The 26,712-nt window shown below is 39.6% G+C and overlaps 1 protein-coding gene across 1 annotated transcript; it reads left to right on the forward strand.

Annotated features, from left to right (window-relative positions):
* Positions 1-21,592: 21,592 nt before the first annotated feature.
* On the forward strand, positions 21,593-25,054 carry LOC115694542 (uncharacterized). The gene is made up of 8 exons (XM_030621645.2): positions 21,593-22,348; positions 22,746-22,913; positions 23,088-23,186; positions 23,270-23,371; positions 23,494-23,613; positions 23,854-23,991; positions 24,092-24,415; positions 24,652-25,054. Exons 1-8 carry the CDS (start codon positions 21,854-21,856, stop codon positions 24,931-24,933), a joined length of 1,728 nt encoding a protein of 575 aa, XP_030477505.2. The 5' UTR covers positions 21,593-21,853; the 3' UTR covers positions 24,934-25,054.
* Positions 25,055-26,712: the final 1,658 nt, after the last annotated feature.

The following is a 26,712-nucleotide window of genomic DNA, read 5'->3' on the forward strand; positions in this document are numbered from 1 at the left end:
TAGGACGGTCCCCGCGAAAGCGGCTCGTGATTTTCTCTCAGCGAAGCGATCTTACAGCCATTGAACACGAATATTTTTGTAATGCACTTGTCTTTTGGTATGTCTAGCGTGGGCAATAAGCCTGACAAGTCTTTTTGCGGGAACAACTGCGGCCGGACAAAGGTGGGAGACAAATGGTCACCAGAACCTCTAGACTTAGCAGCCCAAGCATTTACTAGTGAAGTGAATGTGACCCCATCAATAAGCTTATGCAATGTGCAGAAGCCGATGGCCAATCCTCCACAGGTAAAAGCATTTACTTGGACTGCTAATTGGAATTCTGTGGATGACGATCTTGCAATGTGGTAATCACGAGGAAGTAATTGATCTAATAACTCGACCTTTGGCAGTCTTAAGATCTCCAAGAGGGGACAGTTCACTTCGGCCTCGATGAACTCGGCCCGTAGTCGTTGCACTCCACGAATTGGTTGTCTCTGACTTTCCCCGCAAGCAGGTAGAACTCGGCCAGGGCCTCCGATAAGGATTTCTTGAGGCAACCGATCTTGGCTTGAGCTCGAAGTCTGGTACCATCATCAATGTCAGCATAGTAAAAGATCATCGGGACATATTCTGGAGGAGAGAGCTGATCTAGGAGAGAGAGTTTCAAGTGTCTGAGGCTATGAGGCGTTGGAGAAGATGGTCTTATGGTGTCTTTTGATTTGATCTTAATTTTTATCACATCCATCTCTTGTGGTTTCAAAGCTAAACGAGGAAAGGGGAAGCTTTGATGCTTCGAAATGCAGAGTTGATATAGGCATTGAATTGTTGATTGCGGGTCATCAGAGCATTGGATTAAGCGATGAACTAGGTCTCCATTCTGAATTCGACGGTATCAACTAAGTCTTTTGCTCTCTTTTGTTGTGATTTTCTTGGACTTCCTTTGGAGTCTATATCGATGATCCAATGATCATTCCATTTTTATGTTAGAGTTGCGTTTGAAACTCCCTGAGATTGCGAAAGTACAAAAACCAGACCTTGCACTTAATCTCTTGTTCCTTGGATGTTACCACGGGAACACACTAAAAACCATAGAAAAGAACTTTTAGTTGAAGGAATGCGACAATTTACAGAAGTAAAGCCGAACAAGTACAGAAATACTAATGGATAAGTCAGTGAGGAAAATGCATATTCCATTCTCATAATGATATTTTAGGATCTATCCCCTTTTTTTCCTGGGCCATTTCATATGTCAAATGCAATTATCACGACTCGGCTGTCTCGTTTGTGAATGGGACTTGTCGATTCGCATTTCGATACAAATTATGAACTATTTAGATACAAACTACGAACTGATTTAGACTTATCATTAGACTTGGTTTAAGGGATTATTTATTAGATAAATTAAGAGGATCACTGCCAGGACGAGGACACTGAACCTTTAGGGAAAAAAAATGAAAAGTGAAAAGAAGCTCAACAGGGGGGCCATCACTGGTCAACGTGGGGTCAATTGCTATGCTAAGTCCGGCCTGAGCCTGCTCTTCTTCCTTGGCATTTTGGCAGTGTCACTGTCATGGCCAAAAAATCGTTTTATATTGGATTTTTTGCTCAGAAGTAATTTACAGAGTAAATATTGGATGAATACTTCATGCACAAACCAGAACCTGCCTGATCAAATCATGTCATGTGATCTTTTCATGTAACTTATGCATTTACTTTGGTGGTGAGATGTCGGCTTTGCATCTGCAATGATGGACTGCTGAGTATTGACCTTTCTCTTGGATGAAGAGAGTATCAACTATCTAGTTTTGTACAATGAAGAGAAGTGATCTGAAGGAAGGTGACCATAAAGATAAAAAAATCACTATTGAAAGATGGCATCTCTTATGCAGAATTAATCAGGGAAGGAATAATGCTAATGGAAGGTACATGGTACATGAAGCAACGAAAGTTACCAAGTAGAGGACAATTATTTCATCTCTCACACTAGCTAACATAATGTGTTTCGCGTACGTATACTTACAACCACAACAACAACAACTCTATATACATGTCAATTAAAAGGGAGGAGTACAGGCGATGCAAGCGAGCAAGAGAATGGCGGAGGAAGCCCCGTCTTCTTCGAGATTGGAAGAGCTCCTCTTGAACTTGGAGGCCTTCCCTTTGTTGCACTGCATCAGTTGCTGGTGGTTTTGCTGCGGATGATTACACTCTCTGCCCTTGTGCTGCTGCTGTTGCTGCTGCTGCTTTCTCTTCATGGCCTCTTCCACTCTAGAAACCATCTTTTCTCCCTCTCTCTCTCCCTCCTTCCCTCACCTGAAAGTATTCAGAACTCGCTCAAATATAGTATGCTTCGAACAACCATATGCCTCCGGCTTTTTATAGGGACATCTAGAGAGAGAAAGATGGGTAGTCAGAGAGAGGGTAGCCGTGCATGGGGAACAGCCCTACATACATGCACCCATATTTGTTTAATGACATTCTTTTACCACACTCCAAGGCTTTTTTGGATCTCCCCACGTCCAGTTTCCAAGCAAGCTGACTTTAACTCAGTAAGCAAAGCATGGGCGGTTTCTTGAGTCGAGGGCACTAGTTTCTTGTTCATGCACCTGTTCTTTTCTAAAAATAAATTTATCTGATGTGATATGAATCACATGTAAGATGTAAAAACTGTCGACCATACGTGCAAGAACAGTAATCACCGGCAATCGTGAGTCGTATTCAGCGCAGGTGGTGCACATAAACTTGTATTTTACATAAACTTGTACTATTTTCTTCTTCTTTCTTTCTGCAATGAGTACTTTAGAGCACGTACGTATTCTGACGCTTAATCACTGTTTAATTTGGAATTACTTTTTTTTAATATGGTATATATTCAGACTGGATGAGTATCCAAAGAGGGACAGTCGGGTGTAACATGGCACTCCATTTTCTTGAAATAACACCCGCACATGAGTTTCTGGTCTTGAAAACGACAAATTCCGTTTAGGAGAAAATGTTTGCCATAGGAAATGCACATGCGTTGCTGTTTTCTACATCTACCTATTTAATTACAAAAATAGATATATGAATGAGCTCTCTCGACCGCCCTACTCATACACGAGTATTTTATTCAATAATAGAGAACTTAGGAAAATTCTTGATTAAATATATTGACCTTGTAGTAAAGTAATTAAACAAACACTGCAAGCATTTAAAATTTGACAAAATGGGTACTGATAAGATATGCAGAAGATGAAATTGTACAACTTATGTGTATTCCATAATGAAATATACACGAGCATATCTATAGGTTTTTCAAGATATTAGAATGTCAATTACAATTAATCAAGATTTATTAAGAATATGCATAATCAAATGAGACACATGCATAATCTTAAGAAATAAATAAAAACAATACTTACAGAATCTCCTATATCTCTGACAGGTACTCATCTACCTCACAAAATATTCAGTTCCTCAACACAAAAATAAAGGTACGATAATTTCCCAAAAAAAAGAAGTATTGTTAAGCTACCCGACTGATATGTTAGGTGGGGAAATTACCCAATCAGTCATAAAATTATTTTACGAATTACAACTTGGTCCTAAAATTTTCGATTTTGACATTTTAAGCTTAAATTTTTGCGTAAAATTCCAATTAGTGGTCCAGTCATCATAGAAAGTTTAGGATTTAGGATTGATTGGACAATTTCCCAGGCCATAACTGCACTATGATGTCTTATAACATGTGTTTTCTCATGAGATATTGCATGGGTGAGTGGTTTGCCGAACAAGTAACAAAGAGTAAAAGACACATTAATGTAATCGAAATTGTACAGAACACACACGCACACTACTGTCTCTTGGCATTCCACTAATATTGTATGCAAAGCCAATTAATGCAACTCTAATTAATGACCTAATTAATCATTTGGAATCAGATGAAAACTCGATCCAGCTGGAAGCTTAGGGAGTTCGGCGCATTGGATTCTCCCGGAACTCAAAGAATAAATTACCCAATAAGAGATTGAATCCACTTCTGATAGCTCTCTAACTTTGTCTTCATCTGTCTGGCCCCATGTCATGATACTCCTATTGGCGCAGATGCGCACAAATGTAGCTTAGATCACAGCTAGTATCTTTTGCCGTGTATTAACAGCGGAGAGAATCAGAATTATGGCCAAAACCCCTGATTGTTTATGATTGGTTTCGCGTAGAATAACAAAGAATTGGTGTCGATGACCACAGCACATACAAACGCATATAAACTACAGGGGAAAATTGTCAAAAAAGTTCTAAACCCGTTGCACTTTTGACAATTCAATCATAAACCTTTCGATTTTATCAATTTGCCAATTGAGTCTATCTGACTAATTTTTGTTGGAATTTGTTAATGTGGATGCCAATCGTCTTACGTGGCACAGCCGGCACTAACGTTGACAAATTTTAATTTTTTTAATAATAATAATTATTTTTTTATGATTTTTTCTTCTTTCTTTTGTCGGTGACCGACCATTGGTCATGCCCCGGCAAATTGGCCTCGACTAGGCGAGGATCGTGTCGCCCAAGCCAGGGTTGCCTCACCAGATCGGGTGAGGCCAGCCCTCGTATAGGCTAGGGCGGCCTAGCCAGATTTGGTAAGGGGAGCCCTCACTGAGGCTCACCCTCGCTCGGCCAAGTCTTGCTTATGGCGAGTGATGGAAACCCTTGCCAAGGCAAGACCAGCCCGCCCGGCCATCGCATCACCGGCAAAAGGAGGAAGAAGAAAGGAAAGAAAAAAAGAAAATAAAAATAAAAATAATTAAAATATTATTAAAAATGATCAATGTTAATGCTGGTCGTGCCACGTAGGATGGCCAGCGTCCATATTAGCGAATTCCGGCCAAAATTGGCCGGATAAACTCAATTTGCAAAATCGAAAGGTTTAGAACTCAATTGGCACAAGTGTAATAAGTTTAGGATTTTTTTGGACAATTTTTCCCAAATTATAGATATACCATCCTCAGTTCTCAAAGTACGTCTTAGTTTGAAATTTTAGGAAATGGGCGAGAAGGAGAATCGATCTCGCTCTCTTTTTACTCTTTCAAAAATTTGTTTCTCCTATTGAATCAAGTTAGGTCGATGTGAAGATGGTACGGGGTCTTCATCATTGCGACTGTTGAAGGAGAGAGGGTCCTCATGTGCAAGGGCCATGTGACCATGTGTCCATGTTCTTGTCCTCTTCACCAAGCTGACCCGCATCCATAGGGCCCAGAGCTTTACTTCCGAGTCTGTCATTACTTTTGTATCTTACTACAATTCCTTTTCCGTGTTGAATGTTGTCCATGGTTTTCGGTTATCATGGAGTCCATATGCATGAACTAACGACCATAGATACCCAAGATCAGCACCACTGTCCCTTGGCAAGGTACGTGAATGTCGGTCCCTCTTTCATCATTTATAACCAAGTAGGCGTGGAAGACAAGACGATATTACCTAAATTCGTTCTAATCGAGCGAACCCGCAATTTTTCGAAAATACAGCGGGGCCACGCTTGACCCTCGAAAGTCGACAGTCCTCTTCATCATTGATTAAGTGAATTGGTCACTATTTCATGTCAATCGTCCTCTGCGATCTGTTTCAAATCCTTGTGGTGCACTAATGGATTAATATCTTGATAACCTTTGAGGTTAACGGGCCGATTTACCCCTCCCTTTCTTGAAATCATGACACATACTACCAGAACTAGAAAGATTTTTGTAGTTACGACTCGCATATCAATTGCCTATTTCCGGTTTGAGTGGTGTGTCCTATGATCATAGATTCAAATGACACACAAAATCCGCATCCTATACTAGAAGTATGACAACAATTGACACGAGATAACTAAAACAGAAGAGTGCATGGTTTCGTTCAATGGGAATTAACTTTTGTCCGCATAGCCAATGCATAAGGTCCATGTTTATATGTAGATAGAATTCATTACAGCCAATGCATGACTTAATCCTATCAACTTTAAGAAAAACTACAGCAAGAGTCGTTGTGTTAGGATTCTAAGCCATCTAGAGAACAGAGAGAGAGAGAGAGAGAGAGAGAGAGAGAGAGAGAGAGAGAGGCACCAAGGAGCAAAGCATTAACTGCTGCTGGCACTTACCGGCTCTGCAATGCGGATAAGGCCATACAAGCATGGTCGGGATAAAAGCTTCACAATCAGAGTTGAGCCGAGAGTGAGAGTAGTACGGAGTGTAAATGCTTCTGCGGCGACAAGAACAGGCAAAGGACAAGCATTACATGGTGAGAGACAAGGAGCCCATAATTCTCAACATTAGAAGGGGCCATGCTTTGGAAGATGGGATGTTTGCCATTCTGCCTACAAGCCATTTTCTCTTGGTTTCAAAAGGCCATTAACTGCAAGGAGGACTTCGTTGATTCCTCCTCTTCTTTTTTTGTCTTTTTGCTGGCTGTTGACATGGATATTACATTGAGAACATGCCTATATGAGAAGTATCGTAGTACCATGTGACCACACACATGTAGTTCAGTCAATGTCGATTGCGCAACCATGGAAGAGATGACACAATTCAGACTATACTGAATACAAGGAAAAGCTTCCAAGAATCTTATGATCCAGCTGCCTAGTAAAACGGGTCAATATAAATTCTTTATGTGGCTACTGACTTGAATAAAGCTCTTCCGGGGTATCAAGCTTTTGAAGATCAACACAGACCAGTCACCTTATCAGGCGTTTATACTATGGTGATATTTTCTGTCCGAGATAATATTTCTTTTCGGAGGACACCTGGGTACAATGTGGCACAGCAAAGAGAATTTTGTCCTGTTACTTGTACTAGGATGACTTCTGCATGAAAAAAAACTAAAGTTTTCCAGCTTGGTTCGGGGTCAAGATGTGTAGAGTTGGTATGCTTAATTTATCATTCTATACGGTCTCTTTATATATGACATTCTAGGCAAGGGTAAGACAAGGTTGTCCGAGGCTAGACATTTATTCATGCATATACACGAGTATTAGACAACTTTCACAGGTAGGGACAATTACTGTTTATATCTTATTCCTTGGCTATGCGACCATTATCACCCTGTAGCACAACTTTCGCAGCTTACTGTCCAAGTCTTTCTCAAGCTTACAAAGTTGAAAACTGAAATCTGAACACCAGTGGAAATATAAGATGGAACTGTTTCAGCTGACTAGCCATTGATTGCAGAACTGGAACTATTGCCTTGAACTTCATCAACACATTACCCACTATCAATGCTGTTGGTCTCCAAAAGACGACCTGATACGTTGTAAGATGAGGTGCTCTTTAGATTGGGCATTCATTCACATTCAGCCATACTGTGATTCATAGCTCAGGAGATACCATAGTCCATACCTCGAAGTGCTCATCAAATGAGAACATGTCGTACACAATCTAGTATTGCTGGTAACGAATATTGCATAAATCTCAGCGGAACTTAATCTCTCCGTGTCAAGCAACAGCAACTCAAACTAGGCATGTACAATCACCGGTGTGCAAACACAATTGAGCTAAAATTGACAAAATCAACCAGCTAAGTTTTTTTTAAGTCCAAAAAAAAAAGCAGCTAAGTTTTTTCAACGTCCTTAATAGGAAGTAAATCGTCATGACAAGTTAACCATCAGTGACATACCTAGGGGATGCCCAGGCTTTTGTTTGGCAAACAGGGTCATATTGATGACAACGATAGGGAAACACCTTCCCCCTGCTTTGATTGGGCAAAGAATCCAGCCCATGTTAACTGCTTTACCGAAACTACCTGCAAACCCCTGCAAGTGCATGTGGGCTTATGAACAGAAAACAAAAGCATACGAATTGCTATACGACTCCCTTCACATGAGACCCGTATCATCCCAATATCGACACATTGTGTTTGGTGATGTTACATTTACTCTTTGACTATTTATGGCTCAATGAAAAGATAAGTGTGATATGGTCATAAGATGCCTAAGTATGCTTTGGAGGGAAAAAATAAAGAGAAAGATGATTGTGTGCAGGTTTTTTCAATTCTCCGATGTATTTCCACATTACATAGTTTCGAAAAGATAAATTTACTACTTATGTTGTGGAAACATAATATACCCAAGGCAACCTCTAAACTAAATCAATATTACATAGAACAAGTGCGCATCATGGTTTCCCATGCGGGAGTCCGGCTTGGTCTTAGTAGCTATTGCTTGGATTCAGTGTGAGAAAACTTATAATAGTTTGTGCGCATTGAAACTAATTCTTGATTTTTCATAAGTTTAGCTTGATATAGAAACTTGGGCAATTAGTAAGCAATGCTGCATACAGTCATTAGCCATTAATGTGTGATTATATACTCACATACTCGGGTTAGCATCACTTGACAGATGTGCACTGCACATTACTAATATCTTTCAAGAACCAATAAGGACAATACAGAAAATGGTGCGATTTTGCTCAGCAGTGTCAGCTGCACCCAGCAGCAGCTCTAGTTACTTGATGCTTGAAGTCTTTTAGATCGGTGATTCTCACGTTATACGGTGATAAACAATATCATGAAAACTGAAAAGTCTAACCTTGTTGGAGTAGCCACTTTAGTAGATCTCAGAAAAGTTTGCTGAAACATGCCGATAATCTGGAAAATGCACAAAATTGTTGACAGCATAAGAACAGATTGAAACCTGCTCTCAAAACACTTCTGGCCATGCAAATGCTCAAGTCATTAGTTAAAGCAAAAAAGAGATACCATGCTCATTATGATTCCCAGTAGCTACATTCTAGAGAAAGGGGACGGCTAGGAACAGAAATGGATATAAAAGTTGTTGACACCTAAATTTTGACTAACCATTTAGTGATTAATTGCATAGAAAATTAGGGATTAAATTTTAACCCCTAAACAAAAATATTAAAATTGCATAGCATATAGTTTAGGTTCATATAGGTTAATTGCATTCCACATCGAACCAGCGGTGGCAAGTAAGCTGAAAATTCATCGTGTAAACCGAGCTCGGGCGCCGAACGAAACTCTGCTCATTCAGAGGATGGGGCAATGGGTCTTGGTTGTCTTATTTTGAGCTTAAATTAGCCCATTGAGCTTAATTAGAGAAAAGCTCAAATTAATTGAACCCATTCAGAATTAAAATAAAATTAGATGATAAAGCCTAAGCTGAAGCCCACTAGGATTAGAAAGCCCAGTCAATTAACCTAGGTATGCGATATAAATATGTCGTTATGCGTCACAATCAAGGAAGACTCTGATAATTTTCAAGATCGGGATTTTCAGAGAGAGCACGAGAAACACGTGAGGGGAATACACGTTCTTGAGGAGTCAAAGAAGAGAGAGGCGTGACTATAGAGGGCGTTCTCTGGGGAAGCTTCAGTGGGTTTGCTGGGTAGTGGATTCGTGAATTTGTGGACACAGCAAGTCCGACGTTCAGCAAGTCCAGCCTTGGCGCCTTGTTGCTCCTGCCATCAACGTTCATTGCTTCAGCGACTCCGGAACCAACAATTCGAACAAAACAAAGCAGTTCCCAGTTGCACTGCAGCCACGTGACCTTGTCTAACATCGACGTTGTTTCCTTCCTGGCCGACGACGAAGCACTTGTTGTTCCCGTTCCTGCCGCCGTTGTTATTCTGTCATCGGCGCCCTGCCGTTGCCATCAGCGGACCAGCTCCCGCTGCACCTAGCCCCCCGGCCAACGCTCCTGCTATCGCGTCACCCTCGCGGCCAACCCCGTGGTCGCGAGTCAATCCGTCGCCCTGCTCGTGATTCTGTTTTGCAGGTGACAAGCCTAAATTCCTGACGATCCGCAAGCGGCATCGTCGTCGCCATCCACCGTCGTCGTCCCCATCGTCGGCCGCCCGTCGCCGCTCATCTCGACCACTGTCTCGATCCGCCGCGAATTCGAATTTAGAAGTTATCCGCAAATTAGGTAAGGTTATTATCCGAATATTTTTTCTAAATATTTAATTTCTCAGTTTTAGGATAATTTAGATATTTCGTGAATATTTAGTGGATTGCTAAATCTTAGGGATATTGTTTGCTCTATCCGCAATATTCTAAAACACTCAAAATTAGGAATTATTCCTAATTTGGCAACGTATCTGGACGACTATCCGACCTTATCCATAAGGTACGATACGCGGCGATACGGAAAATCGTTATCTTATCCATAATCACTTGGATACGATAATAGATTTTATTCGCTTTCCAAATTCGAATAATCAGTTTTCCGTCGATATCTATGACCCTATAGATATGACTGTTAATTTGTTTTCTTTTCCTAATTCAAATTTGATAAGATGAATATTGCGGATTGCGTGGATTGTTTGAATGCGGTTGTTATCTTTGTTTGATTGCTTTTTTTTTAAATAAAGAAAATCCAAAAATATGTTAGTTAGGATTTAAATTAGAAGTTTTGCATGTTTAGGGAACCCTAAATGTATCTAGAAGATAGGATAATTATTTAATTTAAATTAGGACTTGAGATAATTTATTTCCTAGTTTAAATTAGGTGTTATTCTAATCCTAATAGATTATTTAGGTTATTTTAAGATTCCGAATTTCCATGAAAATCCCAAAAGAATGAGTTACTTTAGGATAGATTGGGATAGATTGCATTCTTAATTTGAGTAACTTTTAATTTCGAATTTTAATAAAAAAATATCAAAAAAAGAAGTTGTTAAATTGCATGTTATTTTAGACTTTTTTTTTAATTTCGAATTTCATTGGAAAAATACCAAAAATAAATCATTTGTCCGTCATTAGAATTAGGTCACGTCGTCGCATGACATATAGTTCGCATGCTAGATTGCATTAATTGCATGTCATTTTTTGCACGTCATTGCATATAGGTTAGTTTGCATTTTAATAAAGCGCAAACCCTAAAAAACACCTTGAGTGCTTTGCTTTGTTAATTATAAATCATATTAGGATTGTCTGTGTGATTTTTTACTAACAATGTAGATGCTTGCGTTGCTTTAAGGTACGTCATTCTCCTAATCTTGCAATTTATTTATTGCTTTCTTGGGTGTTAAATTGGTGGTTTGCGCACCCGCATGAACACCTCACATGTTAGTGATTAAGTAATAAAATGGATTCGGACTGCCTGCATAGACATTTTTTGAAAAGAAAAGGTACCGAAAGGGCGTTAGACTAGATCTAGCGTAATCAAGTCCCCGAGCTTAGAATCTCTGGTTCGTAGAAATAAAACATATCTCCCTATATTTTATTTAGGTTTCTAATCGACCTACCACAAATAGATTAGTGGCGACTCTAAGCATGAAAAACTTTTGCATGTTAAAAAAAACTGTCACGACCTAAATTTCTCAGGCTAATGGATTATTAAGTCTAATCTTAATTCAAGCCCTCCCAAGCCCTACCAATTCGCAACTCATGATTTAAGTTTTTTTTAACATGCAACTGGGAACTGCTTTGTTTTGTTCGAATTGTTGGTTCCGGAGTCGCTGAAGCAATGAACGTTGATGGCAGGAGCAACAAGGCGCCAAGGCTGGACTTGCTGAACGTCGGACTTGCTGTGTCCACAAATTCACGAATCCACTACCCAGCAAACCCACTGAAGCTTCCCCAGAGAACGCCCTCTATAGTCACGCCTCTCTCTTCTTTGACTCCTCAAGAACGTGTATTCCCCTCACGTGTTTCTCGTGCTCTCTCTGAAAATCCCGATCTTGAAAATTATCAGAGTCTTCCTTGATTGTGACGCATAACGACATATTTATATCGCATACCTAGGTTAATTGACTGGGCTTTCTAATCCTAGTAGGCTTTAGCTTAGGTTTTATCATCTAATTTTATTTTAATTCTAAATGGGTTCAATTAATTTGAGCTTTTCTCTAATTAAGCTCAATGGGCTAATTTAAGCTCAAAATAAGACAACCAAGACCCATTGCCCCATCCTCTGAATGAGCAGAATTTCGTTCGGCGCCCGAGCTCGGTTTACACGATGAATTTTCAGCTTACTTGCCACCGCTGGTTCGATGTTGAATGCAATTAACCTATATGAACCTAAACTATATGCTATGCAATTTTAATATTTTTGTTTAGGGGTTAAAATTTAATTCTTAATTTTCTATGCAATTAATCACTAAATGGTTAATCAAAATTTAGGTGTCAACAAAAGTAAACCTTTTGGGTCACGCCCACAAAGTTCAATCTGTGGCTCTGTCGGATAATATCCTCAAAAGTGATGATGCCATCCCGGCAAAAAGCTTTAGAGTGAAAAGAAGGAAAAATTGAAACTTCTTGCTTAAAAGTTCAAGAGGCTGCTTCACACTATTAGTTCAATTTGCTGCAAAACAATAGCTTCTTCTTTCCCCTCTGAAAAATTTCAGATAAAACAGTAATGATGTGCACAAGTTTGCTCCCTAGTACTTCTATCTTGTTCTTCGGTAAGCTAAAGTTCGCTTGTTCTCACTACCTATGCGATCGCCGCCCATTCTACTTCATCCTGCTTCGCCCAATTTGACCATTGTATGCGTGGGAATGTGGTGGACATGAAATAAAGTCAGAGTTGTGTTAGAGCAAGAAGACTAAAACTAAATTTGTACTATGTGGTGCGTTCGAAGTCGAGTGCAAATGATTAGGTATGAAACCATGAGTCCAAATTTGCTTTCTTAGAGCTTAATTTGGGTATAAAGAAGAATAAATGAGACAAAGAATCAAGAAAAATCTAGCCCCATATGCTATTACCTCACTTATTTAAACAATACTACGTACAATCTGTTTCTCTTGACATGGTTCAAAATTTCTCACTTTGGGGGCAAAAATCTTGATAATAAGTATCAAATATGTTGTGATTAAACATGTGTACATTATATGCCTCCAAGTTCTATACCAGGATACAAAACTCTGAACAAAAAACCACTTATTTCGCTAATGTAGTGTTCTTTCTTGCGGTTTAATTGGCACGGAAAGCTTGTGTTTTCCAGGAGCCATTATCGGCTAATGCAACAGAGAAAAGCAGGGTATTGTCCCGCAGGCTTGCAAGTCCTTTCCACCTTCCCTTTATCTTTCGTTTGAGTTGTTCTTGCTCGTTGAGTTCTATGCTTCGCAGAATTCTGTGCATATTTTCACGAGTACAGCGTTGGTGTGCTAGCATTAAGTTTAATGTAGACAAGCAGATTTAAAAGATTGGGTGTATTTCCTGCAACTCCAGACCACCATCCTCCTGAAAACAGTAATGGGTATTATGCAGGTCACAATCCTAAGGGCGCGAATGGTAACCATTCTGCTCCAGAAATCAAATTCTTGCCAGAAATTGATTTCCGGAATTCTTGCCAGAAATTGATTTTTGGATGAGAAATCTGTTTGATAAAACATGATTAATTCTGCTCCAGAAATTAATTTCTGGAACAGAAATCTATTTTGATTTGTTGATTTTTTTTTGCACCTAAAAAAATTAAAATTTCACTCAAAGTGGGTGGTCACAGGTATTCTAAGCCATTCTGTGAAGTTTTAAAATTTTTTATTTTTTTATTTTTTTGGGCACCTCAAAAAAAAAATTTCACTCAAAGTGGGTGCCCAAAGGTATTCTAAGCCATTTTATGAAGTTTTGAAATTTTAGATTTTTTGATTTTTTTTGGGCACCTCAAAAAAATTAAATTTTACTCAAAGTGGGTGCCCAAAGATATTCTAAGCCATTTTGTGAAGTTTTGAAATTTTTGATTTTTTGATTTTTTTGGGCACCTCAAAAAAATTAAATTTCACTCAAAGTGGGTGCTCAAAGGTATTCTAAGCTATTTTGTGAAGTTTTGAAATTTTTGATTTTTTGATTTTTTTGGGCACCTTAAAAAAATTAAATTTCACTAAAAGTGGGTGCCCAAAGGTATTCTAAGCCATTCTGTGAAATTTTGTAATTTTTGATTTTTTTATATTTTTTGAAAAAAATTCACCAAATTTCCTATTTTCCCGAAATCTGACTTTTTTTATTTTCTGGAAATTTTTATGAATTTTTCTGGAATTTTTCAATTTTTATGCATTTTCTGAAAAAAAAAAATTAGTGAGATCTCAAAATGTGTTGTAAAGGCCACGAAAAAGAGAGGAAATAGGGAGAATGCATTCTGGAAGAGAGAAGCTACAAAAAGTAGCTTCTCTTTTTCTTGCCCAAAACTCATTTTGGAATCAAGAATGCATTCTGGAATCAAGTATTTTTACCAAACGCATTTTTATTTCAGAATGCAAAAATTGCTCCAGAATGTATTCCGGAAATTTTTTAACAAACGCATTTCTGTTCCAGAATGCATTCTGGAGTAGAATTTCTACTCCAGAATGGATTCCATGCGCGCCCTAAGTCTCCAGAGTCTCCACCAATCGTTACAAAAGATTTCATGTCATCGGATGCATTGCACGCCGCTACCTTCCAACAAAAACAAACCGACATCAACGATGAGCGATCTAGCAAAGCTTTGCACATCAATTGTTATATCTCCAAAAAGAGTTGGGCTGACAATTGGCTTCACCTCGCTCCATTAATGCCGGCTCTTGTTTCGACTTCGTGGAGGGGAAAAAACATGCCATCGGGTAAACCATCTCAGCCGTGCAGAGCACGGTGGACTAGCATGCAAATGCCCTCGAGTACATGTAACTTCTTTACATTTTGGGGAAGCCACTTCCGGTCATACAAAAGGAAGTTGTTTCCCAACCAACGATCACAAGCAGCACTATTGCAATCAATGTCGATAAAAGATGAGGAATGGGGTTTCCCGTGACTAATTATTATTGTGAAAGAGATATATTTAAGAGGCTATAGAAGATTCTGTACATTTCCCTTGATTAGTAGTCCCAACTGATTGTAATCGATATTGCCCTACTTTGGATAGTCATCCTGTAAAGCTTACAAATAGGTTTATGTACTCCTCATTTGATAATGAACAAAAGATTACATTTTTTTTTTGTCATCACAATCCTCAACTTGATATCATGATCGTATTATTTTTTTTTAGGAAGCACCCATCAAGTCTATATCGTAACAATGCCAACCGAATTGGCTGCGTCACTCAAGTTTCTCTGTTAGATCTGCAACTTCAGTTGCTATTCGAGACTCTTTCGTTGTTCATTTCGAAGAACAGACCCACCATCAGACTCGACACGCCCTCAAAAGAGCCAAATGATGTTAGAAGCCTCCATACGCGCGGCCACATCTCAGGCCCACCAAGATTGCCGCTATTGAGTGCTGATTTGGACATCTTCTGCTGCTTGTTTCAAAAATTGAATGCCGCCGCCGCTTGCCAAGCCAACTCACAAAATTTCGCAACCAGCCACCTCCACACTCGCCCACACGTCACTAAAAGCCTTTGTGCGTGAGATCCATGCGCCTACCGCATGCTGATGTCATCTGTGACATCACCCTATGCCACATCAGCAGTCCTCTTCAGCTCTGACAGTTGGCCAACCATTGATCATTGACTGGCGTTGACCCATCATTGACCGGCATTGATCGGTCTTTGTGTGTCTTGGATACACACGATGTTCTTATCTCTACATCCCTTCAAATCATCGACTAACGTTCCCTTCTTCACTAAAACTTCAGTGGATTTATTCCCTTAAGAGGTCCCACACCTCTATCCACTTGTGAATCTTCCTCTCTAGAACTGCCTTCTTCTTTTAATCTTGATGCATATCCTTATGGCGATCCCACTGTTGTAGCTACTGACATGTCTCTCGATCTGCGTAATATCCACCAATCGACATTCCTTCATCCTCTGTCTGCCATTCCACTAGAGTAAGTCCAACTTCTGTTTGACTTCGTAGCTAACATTGTTACTCTACCATTGCTTCTCTTTTTGAACTTCCCACATAGAGAGAAACCAGTTCTATTCCTCTCTAGCAGTAAGTAACGGCGGATGAGTTGCAAGTTTTAGACAAGTCTTATACATGAAATTAGGGATGAGCATGATTCCATGGTAGAATCTGGAACCTGAAAATAGACCTGTTAAACGGGTGGATCGGGTCATAAATGGTCCGACCCAAATTGACCCATTAACCCGTTTATGACCCATTTATTCGTAGTGTAAATATCTCGACCCATACCCGACCCGACCCATACCCAACCCATACCCGACCCGACCCGACCCATATTGCTAAAACACTTTTATATTTAACCTAATATAGGAATACTTGTTTCTTATGATTTTTTTTTTAAAATTATACTACTAAAACATTTTATGCAATACAAAGCTAGTGAAAAAAATTTATAATTTTTTTTAAAATTGAGGTTCTGTTTGTTTTACGAAAAATGCGACATTTCTAAAAAATATTTTCCATAAAGTCATTATCCAAGAAAATAAAAAAAAAATTAATATTTTATTATTTTTTAAATCGATTTTTTAATTATTTTTTATTTTTATTTTTATTTTTTTTTCTTTTTCCTTTATTTTTGGCTGATCGCCGTGGCCGGCGACCGACCACAGGCGAGGACGAGCTCGCCGGAGGCCGGCGAAGCTCGTTCTCACCGATCTGGCGAGGCCGAGGCCTCGCCGGCCTCAGGCGAGGCTCTAGCCTCGCCGATCTGGCGAGACTCGAGCTCGCCGGCCTCAGGCGAGCTCGACCTCGCCGGATCTGGCGAGGTGGAGCCTCGCCCGAGGCCGGCGAAGCTCGAGCTCGCTAGCCTCGGGCGAGGTCGAGTTCGCCCGAGGCCGGCGAAGCTCGAGCTCGCTAGCCTCGGGCGAGGTCGAGTTCGCCCGTGGCCGGCGAGCTCGAGTCTCGCCAGCCTCGGGCGAGGCTCCACCTCGCCAGATCCGACAAGGTCGAGCTCGCCTGAGGCCGGCGAGCTCGAGTCTCGCCAGATCGGCGAGGCTGGAGCATCGCCGGGATCGGGCGAGCCTCGAGGTCGCCGGAATCGGGCGAGCTCGAGGCTCACCAGATCGGCGAGGCTCGAGCCTCGCCCGAGGCCGGCGAGGTCGTCCCGCCCTGGTGGCCGGTCGCCGTGGCCGACCACCGGTTGGAATAAAAAAAAAGAAAAAGAAAGAAGAGAAAAGAAAAAAGAAAAAATAAAAGAAAAAGAGAAAAAAAAATAATTAAATTTCGATTTTTTTAAAACATTTTTGTAAAGAGGGAGAAAGAGTGTGGATGGATCTAGTAGGTGGGTTGGACATGGGTTCCAAACTCAATTCATTTAGACCCATTTATCTTTAAGCTTTAAAATTTAAAACCCATTTAAGGTTAACTCTTTAAAATTAAAGTGACCCATATATGACCTATTTATTTTTAAATGGGTCATATATGGGTTTAAGACCCATTTTGACACCTCTACCTGAAAACCTGGTCAATGGGAACCTATAAGTTTCAGATTTCAAGGTATACATGATAGATTCTAGGTTCCAAAAATTTGAGAACTTGTTTCGACAGATAGGTTCCAGGTTCTAGGTAGGTGGAACTTGGAACCTGAACAAGTATTTTGTGTTTTTTCTTGATCTATGTCTTCGTGTGATCCTGCGGTATTTCATGGCGTTAGATGATAAGTGTATAATCTGGAACCACTAGTATGAGCTTTTATTTTATGACTTGTTAATGTTTCATATTTTTCGTGTGTCCAAATATAAGTAATGGTTAGTGGATCATAGGAGAAAATGGTGGTTGTTAAAGATGATGATTCACTGCAATTATTCAATTAATAATACAGGTTGAACCTAGGTAGACCATGAAACCGACCCTCGAACCTGTGATAGGGTAGGTTCCAAGTTCCAAAAAATGAAGAACCTATTATCATGGGTGGAACCTATACGGAACATGGAACTGCTCACCCCTAGTATTAATTCATACAATGACTTCTCATTTTAATTATATTTATTTGAACCGTAATGATAGGAAAACTAGTCTTTTGTATTCTCTTTAGTGAATGACAAGCTTGTTCAGTATTATTGTGTTCATTTTCGTTTTGTTTAACTAAAAATGAAATAAATAAAAAAACCTGTTAGACCTTGGAACCTATCCTGAAACCTCCAGATCTTGACGGGTAGGTTCTAAGTTCTAAAAAATGAGGAATCTGGAACCTAAGGAACTTGTACCCGAGAGTAGGTTCCAGGTTCCATGTGAAACTTATAAGGAACTTAGAACCGCTCACCCCTACATGGAATTTGATTGATTTGCCTCCTGGTAAGTCCCCAATAGATTGCAAATGAGTACATTAGATTAAAACAAAGGCAAATGGTACTGTGGACTCTTACACAACTCAGCTAGTGGCGAAAGGTTTTACTTAGGAATACAAAATTAATTATGAAGAGACATTTGCTTTTATTGAACGTCTTACTTCTGTTCGCAGTCTTCTTGCTGTTACCATGGTTAAGCGTTGATCTTTGTCCCAGATGGATGTTAAAAAAGCATTCCCGAATGGTGATATTATCAAGGAAGTTTGTATAGTGCCTCCTCTTGAATACACTCATCCTTCCAAGTGTGTCCATTACGTTGAGCGTTATATGGCTTGAAACAGATTCCTTGTGCATGGTAGACCTAGTTTAGCTCCACCGTGATTTATCTTGATTTCATATCTAGTCCTTGTGACCGTGCTTTCTTTGTTTGATGCATATTTCATGGGTATTTTATTTTGCTCTTATATGTTCTTATATGTGGATGACATTGTTATTACCGGTAATGATCATATTGGCATTCCCAAACTTAAACAATATCTCAATCAACAGTTTGAAATTAAATATCTTGGGCAACTCAACTACTTTTTAGGCTTGAAGGTTCATTCAAATTCCTCTAGTATGCCACCGATCTTATCTCTTTAGCCGGACTCACTGACAACAACGTCATTACAATTCCTATTGAGACCGATGCAAAAAATGTGGTCCCTCTTTCAAATCCTACACTCTATTGACAATTATTTGGTAGTTTTATATATCTCAATATTACTCGATCTAACATCGCCTGTGCTGTTCATATTGTTAGTCATTACATGACAATGCCCCGTAAGACTCATTTTGATGGGGTCCTTCGAATTCTTCGCTACGTCAAGGTTATGTTATTTCATGGCCTTCACTTTTCTGTTCATTCTATCTTGGAGATGAAAACTTATTCTGATTCTAACTTGGCTAGTGACCTTCAAGATGGTCACTCCATTATGGGCTAATGTTTCTTTGTTGGCACCTCACTTATCTCATGGTGTAGCAAGAAACATACCATTGTCACTTACTCTAGTACAGAAGCAGAACATCGAACTCTTGTTGATACGACATAAGAGTTACATGGTTGTGATGGCTATTAGAAGGCATGAGAGTGCGTCATCATAGCAAAATAGTCATTCATTGCAGTGACAATCGAAATGCTATACAAATAGCACATAGTGATATTTTTCACGAACGCACCAAACATATCGAAATAGACTGTCATTTCATTTTGATATCATGTTCCTTGTGGCACTGTTTAAGTTGGTTCTACTTCATCTACTGACCAGACTACTGATATCTATACCAAGACACATCCTTCTAGGCGTTTTTTTGGATCTTTTCTCCAAATTCAAGTTGACTTCTTTCAAATCACTTTAAGTTTAACGGGATGTTAGAGATATATTTAAGAGATTGTAGGACATTTTTATATATTTTCCCTTGATTGGTCATGATTGATTGTAACTGATATTTTACTATTTTAGCTAGTCATCTTGTAAAACTTGTAAATAGACTCGTGTGCTCTTAATTGGATAATGAACAGAATATTACATTTTTCTGTCATTACAATTCTCAACTGCTATAGTTACTAAGTAAACAAGCAGTTCAAGAAATTGCCCATTTTAGCCCTTTTACTTCACAACTAGCATACCTGCTGAAATTACAACAACAAAGAGGAAAAAGTAACCTCCCGATTTTATTACTGATTATATGACGAGTTCACTTATAAGTTAGTAATTTTTTTTAATTAAATTTGAGTGTAGTAACAATATTATAATGGTGAATACTAACTAATAATCGGGCCCTCTTGTAAAATTATAAATCGATTTGTTTAAGACTTGCGGTTTACATATTCATTATTTTGTTGGTACGATACCATATAATGGACATGTCCGATTTACAAATTCAAAATACTTGATAACCTACTATTGGATTTAAGAAACTAAACTATAAAAGTAGTGGGTATTCTTCCATTGAATTTTTTTCTTTTTGAGTGACAAAATTTTTATGGTGGTAAAAAAACTACTTAATGAAGGGACCACTTATAAAATTCAAGAACGATTGGCAAAGTACCACCGGATATGACCACGGTGAAATCATTAAGTCATTGAAACCTTACTAAACAATTGAAAAAACCAATAAGTTGTTACTCATTTTTCACTTACCAACAATATTTGAAATATACTAGCTATTCTCAAAATTTACCACAACAGCACTCTCTTTTGGTTTTTTTTCATGCGTGAAATTTTAGACTTTTGCCGCGAAAAATAGTCTATAGTGTTTTTACTCTTATGGGTTATATTTGTCATTTTGTGGATTCTGTGGATCTGACTTGGGTGCAAACCGTTTAATAATTATGTGGAGCGAGTTTACATGACTTTGGCGATGAATTCGAAATTGTAAGTTTTCTGTTATTAGATCATGACTGGCCAATTTTATGATTAATATTGTGTGTCGTTGCGATTTAAGGCGGAGGCATGATAGGGCAATTCATATAAAAATGGAGTTGCAGCCGTTGTCTCTCTCTAATTTAATTGCCATACCTACTCCTCCTCTAAAATTTTCATTTTACCTTATAATGGAGTGTCTATGGTACGTTCCTTTTTTTTATTTGTCTGTTCTAATGTTCCGTGTGGGTAGCCCAAATAAATGGACATAATTGGCTGCGCACCCTTTTTTTTTTTTTTGGGTCCTATTTGCCAAGATTGATTAATTTTACAAAATTTTTCGATTCATGACCATTCAAAGCAGGATATTTTAGGCTCGATGGTCGACTAGATCCATCAATCGATCGAGATTTTACTTTAACGTCGGTGATTGGCAAAGTTTCATATTTTTACGATCCTAAAAACTGAGAGAATTATTAGGAATTTGACATGAAATTTGGAACAAGGACGACAACTATATATGTTCGCTCGTTTGAAATTATCTTTTAAATGAATCACATACTCCTCCATTTCGGATTTCTTGTACCGAGATATTTTTCTTTTCCAAGTGACATAGATTTACTAACTTGACAAAAAATAGGGCCAATTCAAAAAAAAAAAACACAAACTTTACTTTGAGTGACAATTCTGGCCCGAACATTATTTTTATCTCAATAAAAAGCACTAACTTTTACTCTAGTCCCAAATCTGGCTCCTGTGATGTGAAATTTTCAAATTGTTCAGGTCAGATTTGGGATGTAAGTGAAAGTTGGTGATATTTTATAAGATAAAAAAAGTTATTATCACTCAAGGTAAAGCTTGTGCTTTTTTTTGCAATTATTAATGATGACAAAAAAAAATAGCTAGAAAAAGGACTCTAATTAGGAAATAAAAATTAGGTGGCCGGATTATGATATCTACCTACCATGCTTATCCATTAAGGACGGCAACAAAATCAATCAAATTGACTGTCGATTTTGATTTTTAAACTCACAATTTAGCAAGGAATTCATGATTTACAACGGTCAACACAATAAAAGCGTGGGAATTCCGTCCTCGAGACCTGTTTATAAATGACTTCCTCTCTCTCCTCTCCCCTCTCCCCTCTCCTCTTCCGCCTACCTCCAAAATTTCAAAATTGCTTTCGACCTCTCCGCCATCCTCCTCCTTCGAGCTTCCTCCTCTTCCCCCTCTCTCTCCCATTCGACTCCGATGCCGGCGATCGATGTGCAGCGATCCTGAAACCCTAGCCGTCCCTCCCCGTCCCGAGCTCCGGCCGTTGACCGGGTAGCAGCGTATCATGTCGTCGCCCGGCCGGTGAGGTCGCCGGCGGTCGGGTTGGGGGAGGGAGGGGGGGGGGGGGGAATGGCGACGTCGGCGTTCAGGTCCACGACGAAGCGGGCGCCGATCGGGGCTTCGCCGGCCTCCGCCGACGGCTCCGCTGCCCCGGACGGGAGCTCGGCTCACCGCCGGTCGCGGAGCCTGAGCCGGTTCCCCCGCCGGCTGGCGGGGCCCGAGGACCCGTTCGCCGAGGATAGGCCGGCTCCCAGGGGGCGGTTCGTGAACACCATGCGGGGATCGGGGTTCCCGGAGATCAGCCTCGATGATCTCGCCGTGGAGTTCTTCAGCTCCGGCGGAGATCGAGGCCGGTCGAGCTCGCGGGACACTGACGTCAGCCCTAAGAAAGGGGAAAGCGCTTCGCAGAGGCGGGGGAGGTCGGTTTCCAGGCAGAGCTCGAGAGTTGGCGGTGGGAAGGGTAATGCGTTTGAGGGTTCTGGTGCGGGAAGGGTGGCTGCAGAAAGTAATTCACGGCGGAGGAGGTCGGTTTCGGTGGTTCGCTGCCAGATTAGCGATTCTGAGGTGAACTTAACGTTCTTCCCTCCACATGTTTTGAGTAGTTTAGTCGTGCTTTTACTGTAGATCACATGTTTTTTATTGGGCAAAATAGCTACTTGCTACTGAGCTGCTTAATCTGTGAGAATTTCCTGTTATGTTTTGTTCCTGAATCTGAGAAATGTTTCTTTGTATTCTGTAAATTCGATAACGGTGAGGATTGAAAGGAGTATGGATTTGCTACTGGCTTTTAAACGCAAAACCATACACCAATTCCAAGAGTGTGTCAATTACAAACAGAAATTGACTGGCTGTCATTCCATGTTCTGTCCTCCTGATATGAATTGAATTTGTTAGTCTTTCTGTAATATAGGATCAAATGGCCCATTGTACTTATTCATTTGCTTGTTTTTGCATATGATAGAGTGATGTAGACAATTCTCGTAGTTCTCTCAGTTATGCTAATAACAAGATTGTGGGTAATGGAAACAACCAAAAGCTGCCATCACACAAACCCTCAGCTTCAAGCAACAGACAATCACTGAGAAGGTCTTCGAGCCAAAAAGATCTCAAGTCCTATGATGGTTATTCTGTAAGTTTTCTCATTCTGCCTGTTCGTAGCTTTCAAATTTAACGATAAGTGTCTGAGATGGCATGGCAGTGGCTAACTTTCAGTTTGAACTGGCCTGCTGGCCAATTTATGTGCTCCCTTAGTGTAACTATTAGGATATAAAATATACTTCACACTCTCCCTTATTCTTATTAGAGCCATTCGTCTGCACTGACCGATGATGAAGCGAAGGATGCTTATTCTGGGAAAAACCGAAGTGAGAGAACAATTCGAACGGTTTATGCCCAGAAGACTGTAAGTGTTTCAAAATTAAAGCTATCGTGCATGCTAGCACACTGCAGTCCTTTGCCCTTTTGCTCACGATACTCTTCCTTTAGGCTGCCCACCCCACTGGAGGGGATGTTAACAGTGGGTTGTGCGAAGTAATGCGTCAAGAATTCAGACATGCTATGGACGAGATCAAGATGGAAATTGAACAGGTCTTAAACATTTCTGTCTTGATGGAACTGTTTGCTAACTTGATTCATCTCCAGTGAGTCCACCATTTGATTTTCGAGTAGTCTATCATCAGAACTTCTCTGTACTTTGGCAATGCTTGCAGGTTGTGTTAAGAAGTAAGCCCTCCGTTGGAGCACATGACGATTATTTAGCTTTAGAAAATTCTGATGTTCATCAGGCTGTCTCCACTGTAAGAAGAAATTACGCAACAAAGCTAGAACAGGTATGTCAGATTACCTCAGCATCCTGCTGGTGCTACTAATTATCTTATTCATTCTACTATGCAATCTCCTGCTGAGCAATTCCATAAGGTGACAATTTTGAACGTTTACTGTACTGAGACATTGATCCTATTACTCTATCGTCAAGGGATATTTGAGCAAGGACTTCTTTAGTACTCTGTCTTCTTGGAAGAACATCAGTCAATTGATTTCATTACAAATTTCATTTTACAAATTGACAGTCAGAGAAGCGTAAAAAAGATTTATTAGCCGAAATTATGTTGGAAGAGCAGCGTGGGAAAGAGCTCAGTCAGATTGTAAATGAATTACGTCCTGATACAAAATCCCCTGTACTGGATAAACCGTCGCGAAATAGAAAGGTAACATTCTTTCTCTTGATTTTTATTTTTTGTGAATATTTACTATTAAATTCTCCCACTTGGTGACTTTAGCTCTCTATTTTTCTGCTAAAAACACCAGAGGAGTAATGACAAAAGCAGGATGTCTAATAATCTGGCTGTCGAGGCTGAGAAGTATATTCAGGATTTCATTTCGAATGTGGAAGATACAGATATATCATCGTTAGATGGAGAAAGAAGTGATACGAGCTCAACTTTAGGAGGAATGACTAAGCTAGATACGTTTCAAACTCCCGCAAAATCCATGCCTCTTCCGATTGAAATGGATGGGGTTGTATTGCCATGGTTACAATGGGAAACCAGTAATGAGGTTTCTCCACTATCGAACAAGAAAAAGATGCAGTCACCGATGGCTTCAAGAGCCGGAATGTTGGATGCGGCTCAGGTATGATAGATGCTGCCTCTGTCCTTTTGTTTCTTTGCAGGGGGAGGGGGTCACTAATTTGTATTACTCACAAAAAATATTGACATTTGATTTTTTGCCGGGTAGTTGTCCTTGTATTTGTTGTCTACCATCTTTTCAATAGTCTGTGGAATTTATGTTCTCGTGGTTATTCCTCTGCCCAATCCTTGTTATATCTGTTTCATCTGATTTAATACCGTATCACCTTTGTGAAATAGGAAGTTAATACTGCGCGGGACCCGAGCTATGTTTCCTCCAGCAGTCATGGTAGTTGGAGTCCAGGAATTGTAGATAGCCCTATAGTGGTGGTCGGAGAATCCGTTGGCAGTCAATCTGGAGAATCTAGAAGTTATGGTGGTAAATATCACTCAGGCTGCCAGTTTGACCTGGATAAGTATCTGAAGTTTCCGAATGACGAAGATTTTCTGGTAGAAAGGTGGAGACAACGGCATAGAATCAATTCGGGTGGTCTGCTTCCCTGTCATCAAACATTTTTTTGACCATCCACTTGTTAAGTACTCCTTCTTTCTATCGATTTTATATGCTGCATCTCTGTATAGACAATCTGGACGCATAAATTGTCAAGTATTGTCAGAATAAAACTTAGTTATTCTTCCAAAAGATCCTGATAATTTTGTGGCTTCCGCTGATGTTTTCAGCTCAAAACTGTTCATTTGAAACTTGTGTTTCTTTATCCTGAGATGGCTATTATGCAGAGGATGGAGAGTTGTAAATACAGCCTTGAGCAGCTAAGTTGTTCTTTCATGACCTAATAACTATGAAAATTCTCGAACTGATCAAACCTGCCGTCTTCCATTTCTCTCCAGCTGCGTTGGTAGCTCCCACTTAAGCATCTAAATCTTGACACTTGATTGGGGTACTTTATACTTCTCTATTTCATTACTAAGAGGAACAACCTTGTTATCCTTATATAGATAGTCTGATAGACAAGACTGATCTTGTTATGAAAATGGCTGCTGTATATCCCTCATTTGTTTCTCAGAGATTTACTTAACTTGCTTGCTTGTTTAGCCTCTTTTATCTTTTATTATCACTCAGTCTCTCCTGCGTCAGAATGTCCAGCCGGCAAAGAACTGCACCAATCTCATTGCTTATTCTGTTTATGTCCGAGTAAGCACAAGTCACGGCTAATTTAGCGGAGCTATACTCTGTGTAGAGATTCCTGTTGAGGAAGAGAGATATTGGACTTGACGACTCCTAAGTTTCTAATCGATCGCAATGTGGAGCATAATTTCCTCACACCATCATTGGATGGAAAAGATGAAGATGTAGACGGCAATTGCTTATACCAATTTGCTGTGTTATTTATTGCCAATCCATGATAACTCCGACCAAAACATACTTTTCCAAAAGAGATTAAATTCTATTTTATGCACCCGGTTTTAAAATTCAAGTCAAGAGAGTAATTTCTAGCTCCTTCCTTTTATTAAAACGAAGGTCACATTGAGTCCAGTCTCCAGTGGGCTAAATTTTGTGCCGAAATGTCCTGCAGTCTCTTTTCTTTTAATCGAAACTAGTAATGCACGAGCGATTGCACGTCGCGGAAAAGAGGCGATCATTTTGTATGACAATTAGGAAGGAATCGTGTCTATCTGGAAGACACTAAAAAGCTAATGAAAAGTAGGAACTCGTAAAAGAGAATCTGATTAGGAGACAGACGGCGGAGATTATTGATTAGTAACCGAAGATTAAATGGTTTGATGGAGGTTTATGGGTAACTTTCAGTAAGTTTCGTTACCGCCATGGAGTTCTTCACTTACATCCTCTTATCTCAACAAAAGAAAAAGCTATACTATTCAAATACATGGTTTGAGCGCCGTAACTCAAATGATTATGATTCCATCCACAAATTTGTCGCCGATCAAATCAGTCAAATTTAAAATTGCTTGTCATGTAATCTTATCATTCGTCTAGGAGCTAATATTGTGAGGATCTCGTCTCTGTACTTGCCATATGTAAGTTCTCTTAAAATTACATTGATAGCAAAATAGCTTAGCAATTTTTTTTATATCAAACACAAGAGATAGAGACAGAAATCAATTGTATACATATTTATACAATTCAAGATCACTTAGGGGTATCTAGCCACCAGAATAAAATCACTTGGCAGGAAAAAGAAAAGCAAAACCAAATCAAGTCAAAGGCTCATCAGTTCCCTACATTTTGCCCTGAAATTGACATGTTCACTAGCAAGCACCGACTCAAAAATGAATCTACGATAATGTAATCAAGGGCTAGAATATGATTCCGATATAGCT

The sequence above is a fragment of the Syzygium oleosum genome, unplaced genomic scaffold (genome assembly GCF_021117445.2).
Source record: "Syzygium oleosum isolate NSW1041296 unplaced genomic scaffold, Sole_v2.1 Sole_v2.09, whole genome shotgun sequence".
Classification (NCBI taxonomy): Eukaryota; Viridiplantae; Streptophyta; class Magnoliopsida; order Myrtales; family Myrtaceae; genus Syzygium; species Syzygium oleosum.